This window comes from Thamnophis sirtalis, unplaced genomic scaffold (assembly GCF_051295495.1).
Source record: "Thamnophis sirtalis isolate CommonGarterSnake01/CBP01778 unplaced genomic scaffold, rThaSir2_p1.2 scaffold_5, whole genome shotgun sequence".
Classification (NCBI taxonomy): Eukaryota; Metazoa; Chordata; class Lepidosauria; order Squamata; family Natricidae; genus Thamnophis; species Thamnophis sirtalis.
This window is the reverse complement of record NW_028261385.1, coordinates 88,217,559-88,235,516: the sequence shown is the minus strand read 5'-3', so window position 1 is coordinate 88,235,516 and position 17,958 is coordinate 88,217,559. Positions and strand designations below refer to the sequence as shown.

General features: G+C 45.4%; 1 protein-coding gene across 1 annotated transcript in view; it reads left to right on the top strand.

The window, feature by feature from the left end:
• Positions 1-17,958, top strand: part of MUSK (muscle associated receptor tyrosine kinase) — a 58,052-nt gene that overhangs the window by 33,754 nt on the left and 6,340 nt on the right. Inside the window, exons 9-15 of the mRNA XM_087716153.1 lie at positions 2,353-2,619; positions 4,315-4,490; positions 6,183-6,206; positions 6,904-6,992; positions 7,737-7,896; positions 14,696-14,885; positions 16,911-17,102. Of these exons, the coding sequence (XP_087572279.1) occupies positions 2,353-2,619; positions 4,315-4,490; positions 6,183-6,206; positions 6,904-6,992; positions 7,737-7,896; positions 14,696-14,885; positions 16,911-17,102 (1,098 nt within the window). The remainder of the gene's footprint in view (positions 1-2,352; positions 2,620-4,314; positions 4,491-6,182; positions 6,207-6,903; positions 6,993-7,736; positions 7,897-14,695; positions 14,886-16,910; positions 17,103-17,958) is intronic.

Genomic DNA, 17,958 nt, shown 5'->3' with positions numbered 1-17,958 from the left:
GCTTAATGAACAGAGGTTTTCCATAAGATCTACTTCCTAATATATACTGCAAAAGTTTAGGGGTGCTGCTTGCAGAGATCTATGATTTTTTTGATCTCTGAATTACAGATTTTGAACAAATAAGTAGCTAATTTGCTATACAAAGTAGTGACATGCTTTTGAGTGTCCAAGGAACTCTCTATCTGCCTTGGTTAGAAACTGGTATGTGTGTGTAGGGAATAGGGAAACATGATTGATCTTGGGATGTGTGCTTGCTAGTTTTAGCATTATTCTTTGGAAAGAGGACACATTATTAGATAAAAGTGATTGTTAGATTATATTTGGAGTTATCCTAAGTCTTCCTGATTAAAAAAAGTGTTGATTTTAACAGCCAAGTGTTGGATTAATCATTCCAAAAATGTGAATTTCCAAAATATTTGCTTGCTTTTTCTTTTCAACAAACCTGAGAGAACCTCTAGGAATCTCTGTACTTGATCAGAGTCTGGTGACTTCAGTTTATGTATGCGGACGATACACAGTTGTATCTGTCCGCCCCGTGCCAACTCAGTGAAGCTGTTGACGTGATGTGTCAGTGCCTGGAGGCTGTTAGGGTCTGGATGGGGGTTAACAAGCTTGCACTCAATCTGGACAAGACCGAGTGGCTGGTGTGTTTCCCTCCCACCAATTGGCCAAGTATTCCATCTCTCAGGCTGGGGGGTGAAATTATACGCCCCTCAGACAGGGTTCGCAATTTGGGAGTCCTCCTGGACTCACAGCTGACTTTTGAACACCATTTGTCGGCTGTGACCAGGGGGGCATTTGCCCAGGTTCACCTGGTGCACCAATTGTGTCCCTACCTGAACTGGGAGGCCCTCACAACAGTCACTCGTGCCCTTGTGACCTCAAGACTGGACTACTGCAACGTGCTCTACATGGGGCAGCCCTTGAAGAGCATTCGGAGACTTCAGCTTGTCCAGAATGCAGCCGCGCGAGCGATTGTGGGTGCACCTCGGTACACCCACATTACACCTATCCTCCGCGAGCTGCACTGGCTGCCTATTGGTCTTCGGATACGCTTCAAGGTGCTAGTCATCACTTATAAAGCCCTTCATGGTATTGGAGCTGGGTACTTGAGAGACCGCCTACTGCCAATTACCTCCAACAGACCGATTAGATCCCACAGACTAGGCCTCCTCCGAATTCCATCCACCGGCCAATGCCGATTGGCTACCACCTGGAGGAGGGCCCTCTCTGTGGCTGCTCCAGCCCTCTGGAACAAGCTCCCCGTGGAGATTCGGACCCTCACCACCCTTCAGGCTTTCCGCAAAGCCCTTAAAACCTGGCTGTTCCGACAGGCCTGGGGCTGATGAGTTCCCGTCCCCGCTCGAATTGTGTGGCTGTTGATTGTTTTTAAATTGTTGTTGTTTGTCCATTGTCTTTCTTCCTGTTTGTATCCCCCCTCCCCTTACTTGGTTTGTGAGCCGCCCTGAGTCCCTCTGGGAATAGGGCGGCATAGAAATACAATAAAATCAATCAAATCAAAATCAATTCTAATTAAGAATGCCAGCTGCAAAGATATGGATTAAAGATCCAGCATATTTTTTTCTTTCTTTTAATCTGTTTTTCTTTTAATATTAGCCATCTCGTTTGATCCGGAATTCTTAGGTTTATGAAAGCTTGCAATTATTTTGAAAATCTTGCTTAATCTACTACAAGGGTCCCCATCCCCCAAGCTGTGAACCAGTACTGGTCGGTGGCCTGTTGGAAATCTGGCCATGCAAGCAGCTGGCAAGTGCGCAAAGCTTTATTTGCACATGCATAGGAACGAGCTTTGTGCGTGTGAAACCATCCCCTGCTCCCATCATTGCTGCCGCTGCTGCTGCCAATCCATGGAGCCAGAAAAGTTATATCACCCATACATATATCGTAGAGGTAGTCCTTATTTACTAATCACAACTGAGCCTAGCACCTCTGTCATTGAGTTATATGGTTGTTAAACGAGAGAAATTGGCTGATTTGACTTGCAATTTTACTGCTTGTTTCGCTATTGACTCTGTTTGTCAGAAGTTGGTAGTGAAGTGTGCAAATGGTGATCACACGCCTGTGGGATTTCTCAACAATTATTAAATACCCATTGGCTATGAAGCATCTGAATCTCGATTACCTGGCCACAGGGACACTGTGACAGTGTAAAAACTGGTAATAAACTTTACTTTTCATAAAGTTACTGTTGTAACTTTGAACAGTGGCTAAACTGGCCATAGTTAAGCAAGAACTGCCCCATCAGAACTGCTATTGTTATTTCTTCAGTGGCTGTAGATCTCAGTTCCAGGCTGCATGGAAATCCTTATCTACCTGTGTTTCCCCCATCAGCAAAGTCTACAAAGGTGATGCAGGCTACTGCAGTTCGTATCGGGGAGAGGTGTGTGGTGCTTTGTTGGCAAAGGATGCATTTGTTTTCTTTAATACTTCCTATGGAGACCCAGAGGAGACGCAGGAGCTGCTTGTTCGCACAGCCTGGGCCGAGTTGAAAACCGTGAGTCCGTTTTGCCGTCCAGCCGCCGAATCGCTGCTTTGTCACTACATCTTCCAAGAGTGCAACCCCTCCAGAATTGGACCTTCTCCAAAACCTGTTTGCAGGTAACATAAATCAGCAAAACACTTTCCTTTTGTTTCTTGGCTTATCCCTCATATTATATGATGTTCTCTTACACAGACTGAATTTGAGCTGTGTGGCTCACATAGATATCTTATCGTGCCTGCCGCTATCTTTTCTTTTGGAGCTTTGATCTGCCACACTTTCTGTAATTCTACTATGCATTTTCTATTGTGGGAAAATGGGAGGGGGGAATTGTATGGAGTTAGATGCTATGTAGCCATAACAAAATTCTTTCTAGAAAGCCAAGGTCATCATTTGACTCTGCACCTCTGCACCTGATCGGAATTGGATGGGTGGAACTGCCAGCATGGCAGTGGGAGATTGGACCATGTGATGGGCTTGTGGATGGGGGGACAAGATGTTGAACTTTCAACTAGGTGCGGAAAACTGGGAAGCTTTCAGATTCGGGTTTTCCCAGATGTGCAAAATGGCTCTCTTAATAAATTGGAACTTTGAGCAATACTTTGCCTTGGACTCTGATTTACTTTTGGATGCTATTTGGAATCCTGACATATCTTTTCTTGAAAACTTGATCATCTTAGGGAGACACCAAAGAAAAGCTCAAATTTTGTGTACGATTAAATGCCATTTCAGCATATAGGTATGATGTCAGTATTATAATAGTCAGTTTTCAGCATGCTTCTGGACAAATCCACGAAGTAATAATGCTTCTTTATGAGACCTGCAATGTATTTTACTTATTATTCATTGAATAGGCTAAGTCCAAGTAAACTAGTAAGCTCCCTGGTTGATTTCACCACTATTTTGCACACTGTAATATAAATAGGTTCATATAAGCAATGATGCGAGTGCAGATAAGGATTAATTGATATATTTGGAATTCTGAGGGTCTGCATTGTACTGTACTTCTAATTCTTGCACAAAACCCAACTTCTGCTCTACTGGATCAGAGCAAAAGTTCTTTTTAATCTAATATTCTGTTTTCAGAGTGGGGCACTTAGATATTTTTGGGGGGCGGACCCTGACAAATAAGAAATGTGCATGATGTAACTTCACAATAAATGTGTATTTATTGTGAAATGATGGAATAAAATGGTTATGCCATTGAAAAATATGCTTTGGACCTATTCTGAGTTTAAAGTTTTTTAGTATGGGCCAAGAGGTTGTATGGAATTATTGGAATCAGATCAGTAATATTTTCCACTTGGAATCGTGGAGGAGGATAGATTCCAAGATCATTCTGAAAATATTAAACCTTCTCAGATACTTTCTGGAGTAGGTTTCTCCCTTCACCTAGCAACTCTGTACACAGAGATTGTCAGTCATTGCTACCCACACCTGTTAGCATAGTAAGAATTATAGCTTTCTGTTTAGCTTACAACTGCAGTTAGCTTTTTGTGAATGGGTGTTTGGCCATTGCTGCTGACAAAATATGTTAATACATGCCAGCAAAATGAATAAAGAAAACAAAGCCAAAAGATGGCACAGTTGTACCAAAAAGAGAGTCACAGTCAAGATTTAAAGAGAATTAAGCCAATTTCAGTGTATAAAACAGATCTTCCACCAGTTTCAAAGAGATTCATGATTGATATTCCAATGCCGATCTTATTTACACCATTCTGTGGTTGTGTGTTTATATACAAATCCATTGTGATTGCAATTTTGTGATTATATGGCTGACTATGCATTCCACTGTTGTTTATGAAATGATGTAGAGAGCATTGCCTTGCTGTAAAGGATCTCTACTGCTTTAAGGAATGGCTTGCGATGGAAGAAAATGCCCGCAAAGGCATTTATAAGCCGGCACTGATGTTGCTTACTTTGCCAGAGTGTAACAGACTTCCCAGCATGCACCATGAACCTACCGTCTGCACCAGGATCCCCCATTTTGGTAAGTGCCTCAGTAAATTACATGACTCTGCAATAAAACTTACCTTATGGAACACTCTCCTCCCAGAAATCTGGATAACCCTCACTCTTTTAGTCTTCTGGAAAGACATCAAGAGCCGACTCTTCACTTGGACACCTGAGGAGAGTGAGGAGAGCTTGGAGGTGATGGTTGGGGCATCCTGGGAGGATGACTGAGGTACAGGTAATCCTCAACTTACACCAGTTTGTTGAGTGACTGTTCAAAATTATAAAAGCACTGAAAAAAGTGACTTATGACCGTTTTTCACACTTACAACAATTGTAGCATCTCCATGGTCACATGACCAAAATTCAGACCCTTAGCATCTGACTCATATTTATGACAATTGCAGTGTCCCAGGATTGCGTGGTTGCCTTTTGCGACCTTCTGACAAAGAAAGTCAACAGGGAAGCAAGATTCATTTAACAACCGTATTACTAAATTAACAACTGCAGTGATTCTCTTAAAAATCATGGCATAAAGGTCATAAAATGAGGCAAAACTCATGTAACAACTGTCTCGCTTAGCAACATAAATTTTGGGCTCAGTGTGGTTGTAAGTCAAAGACTACCTGTACTGTATTTTTTAGCTTTTGGTTTTCTGGTTTTAGTAGTTTCACTGTGGTTGGAAGCTGCTCAGAAGTTGGATGGCCATACCATTTTTAAAAAATAAATAAAATATCTCTCCCTTGCTCCACAAACGTTCTTGTAAAAATTATGTTTTTGATAGATAATCCTGTGAGACCCAGAGTCCTGCTCAATTCCCCTTCCCATCTGTTTCCCAACAAGGGAAGAGTCTATATTTTTTTTAAATGTAAAAAATAGGCATGGGTAATGGGATTCTGATTTAGCCTCTGAATAGTCAAGGACACAACAAAGCAAGAAGGAAAAAGGGTTTTGCCCTTAGGTAGAAGCAAGTACCTGGCAGCTTGGGCACCTATGAAATGTTCAACCTCCACATATCACTGAATGCATTTGAATCAAAGTGATAAGGATCACTTTCATCAAATGCAGGGGCGAGCTTCAAAAATTTCAGTGATGAGTTCTCTGCCCAATTGCTGGGTGGGCACGGCCATTATGGGCATGGCCTAGTCGGCCTCCTGCAACACAGTGAGGGGCCCGTTTTGCCTTCCCAAGGCTCTGGAGGCTTTCCTCGAGTCTCTGAGAGGGCAAAACCTGCCTCCCCCAGGCTCCAGAGGTCTTCTGGGCGGCCTGTTTCCACCCCCTCCCCAAGCCTCCGCACGGACCCTGCACTTACCTCACATCCAAAATGGGCCATATGGAGACTCCTGGGAGGGGCGGGGTGGGGTGGAGCGGGTCCAGTCGGGTGGGCGGGTCCAGGCAGGGGTGGGATTTGGAGGTTCTCCAAACTGGCCATAACATTAGCTTACCAGGCGAACCCACTCCTGATCAAGTGCCCTGAGCTCTGGAAGAACAATGTAACTCACAGAAAAAAAAATCAGGTTCAAATGTTCTTTCCATGGTGATTTATAGTTATCTGCATATCGCTAATCATCCAGCTGGAGATAAAAGCATAGCTAAGATGTTTGGTTGATAACTTAATATTCCTTTAATCATGTCATACTAAATACCTCATCACCCACCCTTTTATCTCAGGGATTATTATATAGGATCTTGATTTTTATTTTTATTTTCTACCTTTTTCTTTCCTCAGATCTGAAAAAAGAAAGCGCAACAAGTAAGCAGTTCTCTTTAGAATCTGGCGTTTAAAAAGAATATATGGTTTTGTAAAAAGTATTGGCAATTTAGCAGGATGGGCAGAAGGGTTCATGCCGGTAAAGATTTAAATCAAATTAACTGGACTAAGAAAGAAAGAAAGAAAGAAAAAGAGTCTGAGGTTTATGAGAGCTGTTACTGCCGCCCCATAAATAATCATACTGAGTTCCACATCCATCAAAAAGACTCCAGTGAAGCATATTCAGCCTCCCCATTTAACCCTTGAAAGAAAACCTAGTAATTATTTTTTCAAAAATTTCAGCAACAGGTTTTCTGCCCAGTTGCTGGGTGGGCATAGTCGGCCTCCTGCACCAGGGTAGGTGGAGGGGGGGGGGCTTTTTGCCTTCCTCAGGCTTTGGAGGCTTTCCTTGAGCCTCTAGGAAGGTGAAAACTGCCTCCCCCGGGCTGCAGAGGCCGTTTCTGGCCTTCTAGAACTTCCAGAAGGCCCGTTTCCCCCCCTCCCTGAGCCTCCGGATGGACCCTGCACTTACTTCGCATCCAAAATGGGCCACATGGAGACTCCTGGGGTGGGAGGGGCCAGCCAGGGGTGGGAACTGAACCCGGGTGAACCTTAGCAGCCCACCCCTGGCTTTGTCCACTAAGGGGAATGTACCATATACTGTTGTTAGACTATCCTGTTTAATTTTGTTTCTCTTCAGAAACTTGTTACAAAGGAAATGGGGTGACATACGAAGGTTCGGTGAATGTCACAGCTTCTGGTCTTCCTTGTCAGGAGTGGAGTGCGCAGGTAAGAACACCATTTTTCAAAGTGGAGAAAAGCTTTGCTGAATATGTATCTCCCTATGGGAATCATTGATCTCAAATCATTTCTGGGCTGAGCAAGGAAGTAGATTAGCCTTTGTGTAGAGGAGAAGAGAGATGGGGGCTTGCTTATGTCAAGTTGATTTGCAGATTAAAAAGGGCTTTATGTTGGGAGATGAACACGGTTTGAACTGTATTGCTTAGTAAAAGGCTAAAATGAGAAACGCATTGCTTTCGTGCGTGTGGATTTTGTCTTTTCTGTGTTGCAAAATGAAATGGACCAACCTTCCTGTCTAATGTGTGGGTTAAGATGCAAGTTCTCTTCTGCACTTCTCACTGATTGTTCTGTGTTTTTTTTTCTTTTAAAAAAGAAACGCACTAAAAATAAGAATGGAAATGATTTTTTTTTTAAAAAAAATGGATACAGTAATGTACTTTGAAAAGTGGAGAAAATCAATTCAGGTTCAAATTTTCCTGCAGAACTTTCTTTTTAAACAGATTAATGTGGCAGTAGAATAGACTTGACAAATGGAAGGATATGCGAAACATATGGCCGGAAAACAAGTTGATCATTCCATTCATATTTTTAAATGGGGAAAGTATAGCCTAACACTGATTCATCAGCCCTTCCTCCCTGGAGCTTTCATTCTTTACAAATTCTGCTCTGATTGCTTCAAAAGTGCCCAAAATTTGAAAAAATACTTGAAAAATATTTACTATCTGTTACTAGGTTCCTCATGCACATAGAAAAATACCTGAGATTTTCCCAGACCTCTTCAACGCGATCAATTATTGTCGTAATCCAGGAGGTGAAAATGAGCGGCCCTGGTGTTATACAAGAGATCCTTCTATCCCGTGGGAATACTGCCACATACCTCAGTGTGAAGATGGTAAGATCCCATTGCAAACAGTATTCAATCAAATGGAGTGGCTTGGTGTGAATTTTATGCAGCAGATCTAGTCCAAAAGCTGTAAACTCGCAATTTGAAAATTTTGATTTGGCATTACTCTATAAATTTCTGCTTATGTTTGGAATTGGTTTATGGTTGTAAACAGTAATACAAATAATCCTCAACTTACAACCATTTAGTGTTTAGTGGCTATTTGGAGTTACAGCAACACTGAAAAAAGTGGCTTCTGATCACTTTTCACACTTTTGCTACCTTACCACAGTACATTAAAATTGTCTGTCCCAAAGGTACTTTTTCCAAAAGTCAACTGGACTTTCTTGTTTTTTTCTTTGAAAATATTTCACTTTTCAGAACTGAAGAAACTTCTTGGTTGAGAAGTGAAATGTTTTCAAAGAATAAAACCCAAGAAAGTCTAGTTTTCTTTTGGAAAAGGAACAACCATAACCTGAGAGATTGAGAATCTTCATACATATTAAGGTTGACTAATACCAATAAATAAATCTGATAATCAATTATGCTTTTTTCAGGTTGAAAGTTAACCAATAAAGACGCATCTGTTTTTGAATTTACTAAGTTGCAAGGGTTTAATATGACTTACTGTACAGTAATAAAAATAAGTATATCACTGGATCTTAGCTATTCACATGTCTCTGGCATGTTCTTCACTTTCCATTAAAAGCAAAATAGTGATTAGACAACAATTGAACATCATACGTCATAAAGTCATTGTAGGAGTAGAGTTCGATTTGATTTGGAGATTTTTTCCTTGGAACAGTCGCACAGTACCCTGTTTCCTTGAAAATAAGACCTCCTTGGATAATAAGCCCAATCAGGCTTTTGAGCACATGCGCTATAATACTCCCTCCCCCCCAAATAATCCCTCCCCCAAAATATTTAAATGCATGTGTAGCCGGACCCCACCATTTCCTGGGGGGGGTAGGGGGGGAACATGCTCCACACACCCCACATGCACCTGCCATCCACACAGAACGGCCTCATGGAGGCCGCTCCCGCAAACCCTAGTTACTGCCCCTGTTCTCTTAGTGGCGGCTGCAAAAAGAGTGGCAGGCCCAATGACGCTATGGCTGGCAAGAGTGTGCCAGAAACAGAGTCAGAACTTCCGGCCCTCTCTGAATCAGCTGATCCATGGACTGCGCGCTGAGGTTAAGGGGCCTCCTGCACCTCAAAAATAATAAGACCGCCCCGAAAAGAAGGCCAGCGCTTATTTCGGGGGTCAAAAGAAAATAAGACCTGGTCTTATTTTTGGGAAAACCCAGTATTTTAATCTCAATAGGGCATATTGCTTGTTCTAAAATCATTTGGAGGTCATACTAGGGAGGATTAAAACCATTTTAGAAAGATTTGATGGCCCCTTTCAGGACTGGATCAAACACATAGTTCCAAAGGATTGCTTGCAACGAAACAGCCCTCCTGTCAGGTGGTTTTGATCTTTCAAAGACTCGTGCAGCTACTGTTTGTAATTCGTTATGCGCATGTGCGGGTTTGGAATGGCGGCCGGGCTTTTTCGCTCTCTGTAATCTGGCGAAAAAGCACTGGTTAGCCTTCCAAACGAGCCGCAAAGTCTCCAGAAAGAGCCTGGGTGAGATTAAGATCTTCAGAATCTCCAGGACCGGACGAAATTTCAAAAAAAAACATCGCTCCCGAAGGCTTAATTTAGCCTCCATTGCGCCTAACAGCTGAGCAGCCTAACAGCTGATCCATCGAGCGAGGGCGGCGGCGGCGGCGAGACGCGGACGATTGGCGTCTTTTAACATCTTGGATACCTGGGTGCCCTAGAAGCCCCTGGTGGTCGCCTGCCCTATCGGGTGAGCCCTGGTCCTGGAAGGTGCCCTAGAGCAGCGGAACGGTGGCAGCGGGAATTGGACGGAAAATGGCTGCCTGAGCTTTTCGCTCTCACGGTTGCCCCCCCCCCCCCCCCGCTGTTCTTCTTAGATCTAAACAGCGTGGGGCTTGGAGAGGAACCCTGGATTTTCATCTACAACCAGAAAAAGGAATGGTGAGCTTGGGGGATTTGAAACTGGCTATTATCATCTTCATTATTACCATCACCATCGCGGTAAAGAGGAGGAAATTATTGTGGCTTGGGCGAGCGAATTAAGCGGCAATTTAGCCACCACCATCATAGCTCGCCTGAACGCCCGCCCCTCCTCTATCCTGTATTTTAGTGCCTACCTCTCTCACCGTGGAGCCTCTCCTTTTTATCCCCCCCGTGGCTTGGACAATTTCTTTCCCTGTCTGCCCCTGCTACTGCAGAGCCATGCTTGCCTGCCTATTTGTTCTTATTTAATACGAGCTTTACTGCCTGGCCTGCGACCACCGGCATTGGCCCGGAACAACTGCCTTTCTCCACCACTTGCTACCACTGCTACTTTGGAACACCTAATGTGAGCAACGACCATCTGTTTAACATTTTGACATCTTATGGTATATATACTTATGGTGCATTTGGTTTGGGGAAAGAAGTGATAGAGGATGGCAGTTTCAGGGACAGGAACTTGGCGTTTTAAAAACTGGACACTAAGCTGGCACCCCCCCCCCTTCCCCCTTCTAACTGGTTCCAGTCATTTGTAGACTTTGGACATTTAGACTCTGGCCGTTCCAGGACTTCAGGAGAGGGGGAAGATAAGATACCCCCCTGCATACTACCGTTTTATCTCCTATGGACCGTTATTGTTTATTATTCCACGCTTTATCTGGATTTGGAGGGTGTGAGACTGCAAAGCTGGTGCTGGCTGATACCTGGGGCCTGTGCTTTGCCCCCCCTCCATCTACAACTATTTATAGAATACGGATCTTGGACTTTGGCCTCGGATTTCTCTGGAACTGGAGGAAGGGAGGCTGGCTCTTCTGGAACTCATAATTTTAAATTCTGTGTTGCGCAATTTTAAATGGGTATGTTGAGTGCGTGGGACTGAATGAGTTAGTATGAAAGACCCACTTTTAGTACTATTATTGCTGTACTCTTTTTGTGTTTTAATTATATTGTGGGGACTGTTTGTGTGAGTGTCTGAGTATGCCTGATTCGGAGGACCTGGCCGGGCAAGCGGGGGCCATTGGGGTGGTTGGGGGAATTATGCGCACGGGAGAGAGTCGGAGCATTGCGGTCATAACAGGGAGAGGCAGATATGGCGGGGACTTTAGGGCTGGCCATTATCGGGGAAGGAGGGTTCGCTATATCGCAGAGATCCCTCCTTCCGGCCCTATGAGTCCCACTCCAAGGTCAGATGGCGTGAGCGATCAGGACCCTGGTCTCAGGCTGCTGTCGCTAAATGCCAGGTCTGTTATTCATAAGGCTCCCCTCGTCCGGGACTTGATTGTAGACGAGGGGGCAGACCTGGCATGTATTACTGAGACATGGCTGGGCACGGAGGGAGGAGTCCCCCTCGTAGAGCTGTGCCCAGACGGGTTTCAGGTGCTTCATCAGCCGAGAGCCCAGGGAAGGGGTGGCGGTGTGGCTATTGTAATCCGGGAGTCTTTAGCTCCTCGTAGGATCCCTGCTCCGGAGCTTGCCGGGTGTGAGTCCCTACTAGTGAAGTTGGACCTCAAGGGTCAAGAGGGTTTGCTGCTAACGTACCTGCCTCCCAACTGCGTTGCAGCGGCCCTCCCTGCGCTCCTCGAGTCAGTAGCCGAGCTAGCAATTGAGTTCCCTAGACTAATGGTTCTGGGGGACTTCAATCTGCCTTCGCTCGGTGAACACTCTGACGGAGCGCAGGAGTTCATGGCTTCCATGACAGCCATGGGCCTGACCCAGGTAATTCGAGGCCCTACCCACTTGGCGGGACATACACTCGACCTCGTATTCCTCTCGGAGCAGTGGAGTTATGATCTTGGTCTGAGGGGAAATGAGACCATTCCCCTGTCGTGGTCAGACCACTACCTACTGAGGCTAGACTTCCGGAGGCCAAACCCCCACCGTGGGGAGGAGGAACCGACCAGGTGGTTCCGCCCCAGGCGACTGATGGACCCTGTTAGGTTCCAGACGGAGCTTGGGGTCATTCCAGATGCTCTCGCCCACAGTTCGGCGGAGACTATTGCTGCGGCCTGGCACTCGGCGGCATCAGAGTCTCTGGACCGAATTGCGCCACTACGGCCCCTCCGGGTCAGCGGCTCGCGGAGGCCCCCTTGGTTCACCGAGGAGCTCCGCGAGATAAAGCGCCGGAGGAGACGCCTAGAGCACCAGTGGAGGTCCGACAGGTCTGTATCGAACCGAGCACTGTTGACAGCTTGCACCAAGGAGTATATTTGGGCATTGAGAACCGCCAAAAGATCACACATTGCCTCCTTGGTAGCGTCCGCCGAGTCTCGCCCAGCTGCCCTGTTCAGGATAACCCGCTCCCTCCTAAATAGGAGGGAGACGGGGAATCTCCTGCAGGGTAAGGCTGAGGAATATAGTCAGTTCTTGGCGGACAAAGTTGCTTGGTTCCGATCGGAACTGGACTCCACCCCCGCAGATCCAGCCGGGACACAGGGGAATAACTTGGTAGACCATCTCTGGGTTGAGTTTCAGGATGTTGCCTCTGGGGATGTGGACAAGGCTATGCGAGCTGTGAGTTCCTCCACCTGTGTACTGGACCCGTGTCCCTCTTGGCTGACTGCCAACAGCAGAGAGGTGACACGAGGCTGGATCCAGGCGGTTGTTACCGCCTCTCTTCGGGAGGGACACCTCCCCACCGCGCTTAAGGCGGCGGTGGTGAGGCCCCTCCTGAAGAAACCGTCCTTGGATCCAGCAGTTCTTAACAACTATCGTCCAGTCTCCAACCTCCCCTTTGTGGGGAAGGTTGTTGAGAAGGTGGTGGCCTTACAGCTTCAGCGTACCTTGGAGGAAGCTAACTATCTTGACCCCTTCCAGTCTGGCTTCAGGCCCAGTTACAGCACTGAAACCGCTTTGGTCGCATTGACCGATGATCTCTGGAGAGCCAGAGATGGAGGCTACGTGTCCATCCTGGTTCTCCTCGACCTCTCAGCGGCTTTCGATACCATCGACCATGGTATCCTTCTGCGACGACTGCGGGAGGTGGGGGTGGGCGGCACTGTTTTACAGTGGTTCTCCTCCTACCTCTCGGACAGGTCGCAGTCGGTGTTGGTGGGGAGGGAGAGATCGTCCCCGAGGCCCCTAACCTATGGGGTGCCGCAGGGCTCGGTTCTGTCCCCCCTGCTATTTAACATATACATGAAACCGCTGGGCGAGATCATTCGGAGGCACGGGATTAAGTACCACCAATATGCGGACGATACGCAGTTGTATCTGTCCGCCCCGTGTCAACTCAATGAAGCGGTGGACGTGATGAACCGGGGCCTTGAGGCTGTTAAAGACTGGATGAGAGCTAACAAACTGGTGCTCAACCCGGAAAAGACCGAGTGGCTGTTGTGTTTTCCTCCCAAAAATTCGGCTAACGTTCCATCAATCAGGCTGGGGGGGCAAAATTTATACCCCTCAGACAGGGTCCGCAACTTGGGAGTCCTCCTGGATCCACAGCTGAGTTTTGACCACCACTTGTCGGCTGTGACCAGGGGGGCATTTGCCCAGGTTCGCCTGGTGCGCCAGTTGCGGCCCTACCTGAACCGGGAGGCTCTCACAACAGTCACTCGAGCCCTTGTGATCTCTAGGCTGGAATACTGCAATGTGCTCTACATGGGGCTGCCCTTGAAAAGCATCCGGCGACTTCAGCTAGTTCAGAACGCGGCCGCGCGAGTGATCATGGGCGCACCACGGTTCGCCCATATAACACCAATCCTCCGTGAGCTGCGCTGGCTACCTGTTGATCGTCGGGTGCACTTCAAGGTCTTACTTACCACCTATAAAGCGCTCCATGGTAGTGGATCTGACTATTTGAGAGACCGCCTCCTGCCAATTACCTCCCTGCGTCCCATCAGATCGCACAGAGTAGGCCTCCTCCGAATTCCATCCGCCAGTCAGTGCCGACTGGCGACTACGCGGAGGAGAGCCTTCTCAGTTGCAGCTCCGACACTATGGAACAACCTCCCCGTGGAGATCCGTACCCTCACCACAGTCCAGGCCTTCCGCACAGCCCTCAAGATCTGGCTATCCCGTCAGGCCTGGGGATAGGATTACTCTCACCCCGCCCGAATGTTGAGTGAATGTTGTGTTTTTATGGATAATTTTCTTTTATTCACGATTCTTTTTCTTTTTAAGTCTTGTCTTGCACTCCCTTCCCCTCATTGTTGTAAGCCGCCCTGAGTCCCCTCAGGGAAAAGGGCGGCATATAAATCCTCAATAAAATAAAATTAAATTAAATTTAAAAAAAATTAAAATTAAAAATTAAATTAAATTAAATTACTGTGAAGACTGTCCCCAGCTGTCAGTTCATGCAGGAAGATGTAGAGCTGTTTGCTGGCAACCTCAATGAAAGGTTGTCTGGGCTTTTAAAACAGCTGCAGTCTGGCTTTCCAGAGAAGGTGTCTGCTTTAATGTTACAGGAGGAGGTGCTTTGTTTGGGCCAATGAATTTTGAACAGTGGCTCTTTCAAATGCATTATTCCACCTCATTAAATATTTCTGTCCATGATCACTTACAAAACAGTCTTTAATTTTGCCATTTGAGGACTAAGAGTGCTTTGATTTTCTCCTCAACTATTTTTGTACACTAAAAAGAAGGAGCCCAATCCCTATTCCCTTCAACTCACTGGGCAGTGCTTCTGCTTATCCAGGCTACTTCCATACTAATTTCCATGGCCATATGATAATAGTATAAGCAACGGTGCCTCTAAAATTGAAGTCTTGTTTGTTTCTATTTTAGATTCTTTGGCACTAGGAACAACAAGATTGAGTACAGCATCTCCACATTTCCCTTTCTTCCCCCCCCTCTCTCCTACCTACTCCATGACTGTCGTCATCTCCATCATCTCCAGCTTTGCAATGGTCATCATTCTCATTATTACAATCCTTATTTGTTGTCGGAGACGCAAGCAATGGAAAAGCAAAACAAGGTAAGTGTTATCTCAAAAGTGCTTTCTTCCTTACAAGAAAGTCAAACTGCCTCTTGAAAAAAAGCATCTTTGGGACAACCATGACCTGGATGACTGAGAATCTCCATAGACATTAAGGTAACTGTTAGTGGGCACAATCAGATTCATCAAAATGAAGAATGACATAAACTTTGCTGAATTGAAGAGCCAGTTTAGTGTTGTGATTAAAGTGCTGTACCAGAAACCGAAGGACAGCAAGTTCCAATATTCCCTTAGGTGTGAAAGTCAGCTGGTTGACTTTGTGCCAGATTGTCTCTCTCTTGTCATTCTACCTATTTCTATGTGCAGAGCTATGTATTTTGTGCTTTTCCCCAGTTCTTTCTCTTCTCTTCTGCCACATACTGCCATATCCACTCTCCAGACTTTTTTTTTTTGGTCTTTCTTATGGACAGTTGTTAAGTCTGGAATGCTATGTGACAAGTGTTTGTGTATCTCAATTCTAAAATCCCAGCATAATTTAGCTTCTTCACTTTTTATTACTTTGTCTGTTTTGTAGTACCACCAGTTTTTGCTTTCAGGCAAATGGTATTTCTTGCAGATCTTCTTTTATTAACTCTTCTGTTATAATCCTCTGCTGTTGTTTTTTCATTACCCTTACATGGCCATAAACGGGGGTTATATGGCCCAAAATCTTATAGCAATAGCAGTTAGACTATAAAACTGGAAGAATCAGTTTATGGAAGGGAGCTTTTTCTTTATAGGCAGATTTAGCCTTTTGTAAGCGTTATCTTTAGTGCGAAGTATATGGATATAGATCAGGGGTTGCCAACCTTTCGGACCTCAGGGGTCACTAAATTCATAATTTTAAATCCCGCGGACCACTAAAATGGTCTGTCTAAAGACCGGGTGGGCATGGCCAGTTTGATGGCACTCATGTTGAGGGGCACCTCGCTGGCCTCTACTCACCCCTTCCCTGCCAGCCAATCCTTGCCTCCCCGCCCAGGCTCCTTAGGGCCCCAACAGGAAACAGTTGTTGGAGCTAAGCAGCCACCATGAAAAAGAGTTGGCAAAAAGCTGGCTCAGCTCAAATTGGATCTGACCAAGAAGGAGGCTCAACAGAAGCACCTCACTGAGGACTACGAGCAGAGGCTTTCCAAGCAGACCTGTGGGAGTGCAAGGCCAGGTACCAGCACCTGGAGGCTCAGCAGGCTGAGACGGTCAGCCAGTTTCAGACTATGATGCAGTCCCACTAGAACGAGGCCCTCCAACTCTTTGTCACCAGTGGCACTTCCCTCCAGCCTTCGCCCTAAGCCCTGCACCAGGAGGCTGAAGCAGAGCCCAAGTTGGAATTTCTGGCCCCCTCCGACCCACACAAAAAGACACTGAAGGGGGAGATTCTCTGAAGCAATGCAAATGTTCATTACATATATCTTGCCCAGGGACCGTAGTTTGAGCAGCCCTGATTTAGTGCAATATAAAAACTACAAATAATTTTTCTGTAGACCACCCAAATTTTCTCATGGACCACCAGTGGTCCACCGCTGATGTAGCTCCCAATATAGATGCTCCTAAGAGTATTACTAGAAGCAGGATTGCATACCTTAAATCAGGGTTCCATAATCCCTGGTCCATGAACTGGCATTGGGCTGCAGCATGCCAAAAATGGGGCAGCGAAGTCCCATCCATGTGAAACCACCCCCCTCCAGTCTGCAGAAAAATCCCTCTCCACGGAACTAGTCCCTGGTACCAAAAAGGTTGTGGGCCGCTACCTTAAATGACTGGGAAATAAATAACCACCTAGTTTAATTTGTCTTTTATCAAAATGATAACATTCCTCTATTTATTTATTTAGCATACAGCATGGACTAACATTCTAAATTAAATTTTATTTTTATATATCATATTTATAACATTCCTCTATTTTTCCATATTCCATATATCCTGGCTGAATGGACACTAGAATTTTTAAGTCACAAAAAGTTGTTGGTTTGTTTGCAAGGCTTGTTCCAATGAAGCCACAGATTCTTTCTCCCTCATTCATTTCAGAGAATTTGCACCCCCAGCTCTGACAACTCTTCCTTCGGAGCTCTTGTTGGACAGGCTGCACCCCAACCCTATGTACCAACGCATGCCTCTACTTTTGAATCCCAAATTATTCAGTTTGGAATATCCACGAAATAATATTGAATATGTGAGAGATATTGGGGAAGGTGCCTTTGGTCGTGTCTTTCAAGCAAGGTAAATGAACTGTTAAACAGTCATGATTTGGCAGCTGTCACTGAGTTCTTTCTGTTTAAACTCCTGCAGAGCCTGAAAATGGGGACCTATTTATATTAATTGTATGTCACAGAAAGACTACATGAATCAATATTACTGTAGTTATATCCTCATAAACTTCTTTCCAGTTAGAGAGCTTTTCCACTTATTCTAGGCATACTAAGGCCTTCGCTGCTGTGGTACCATTTTGCTTAAGGGGGAATTCTGACTTAGATGCATTTAGTTATGATCTTACCAAGAGCAGCTTGGTCTATTGGCTCCTCAAACACTAAATACATGACTACTGGAGGAATATATTATCACTAGAGAATATATTATCACTTAATGTGGTGATTTTATATCGCCATGAAGAACAGTTGCAGGAATTAGGTATGCCTAGTTTAATGAAAAGAAGGATTGGGATGACATGATAGCAGTGTTCCAATATCTCAGGGGCTGCCACAAAGAAGAGGAGGTTAACCTATTCTCCAAAGCACCTGAGGGTAGGACAAGAAGCAATGGATGGAAACTAATCAAGGAGAGAAGCAATCTAGAACTAAGGAGAAATTTCCTGACCGTTAGAACGATCAGTGGAATGACTTGCATTCAGTGGTTATAGGTACTCCAACACTGGAGGTTTTTAAGAAGAAATGGTATAAGGTTTCCTGCTTGAGCAGTGGATTGGACTAGAAGATCTCCAAGATTTCTTCAAACTCTGTTATTCTGAGTAAAATTAATCTAAATCAGGAGTGCATAACCCTAAATCTGTAGATTGCACTCAACTACCCAAGATCTAATTTATAGTCCTCCATCCCTCAAGCTTGGCTGGCTGGAGAAT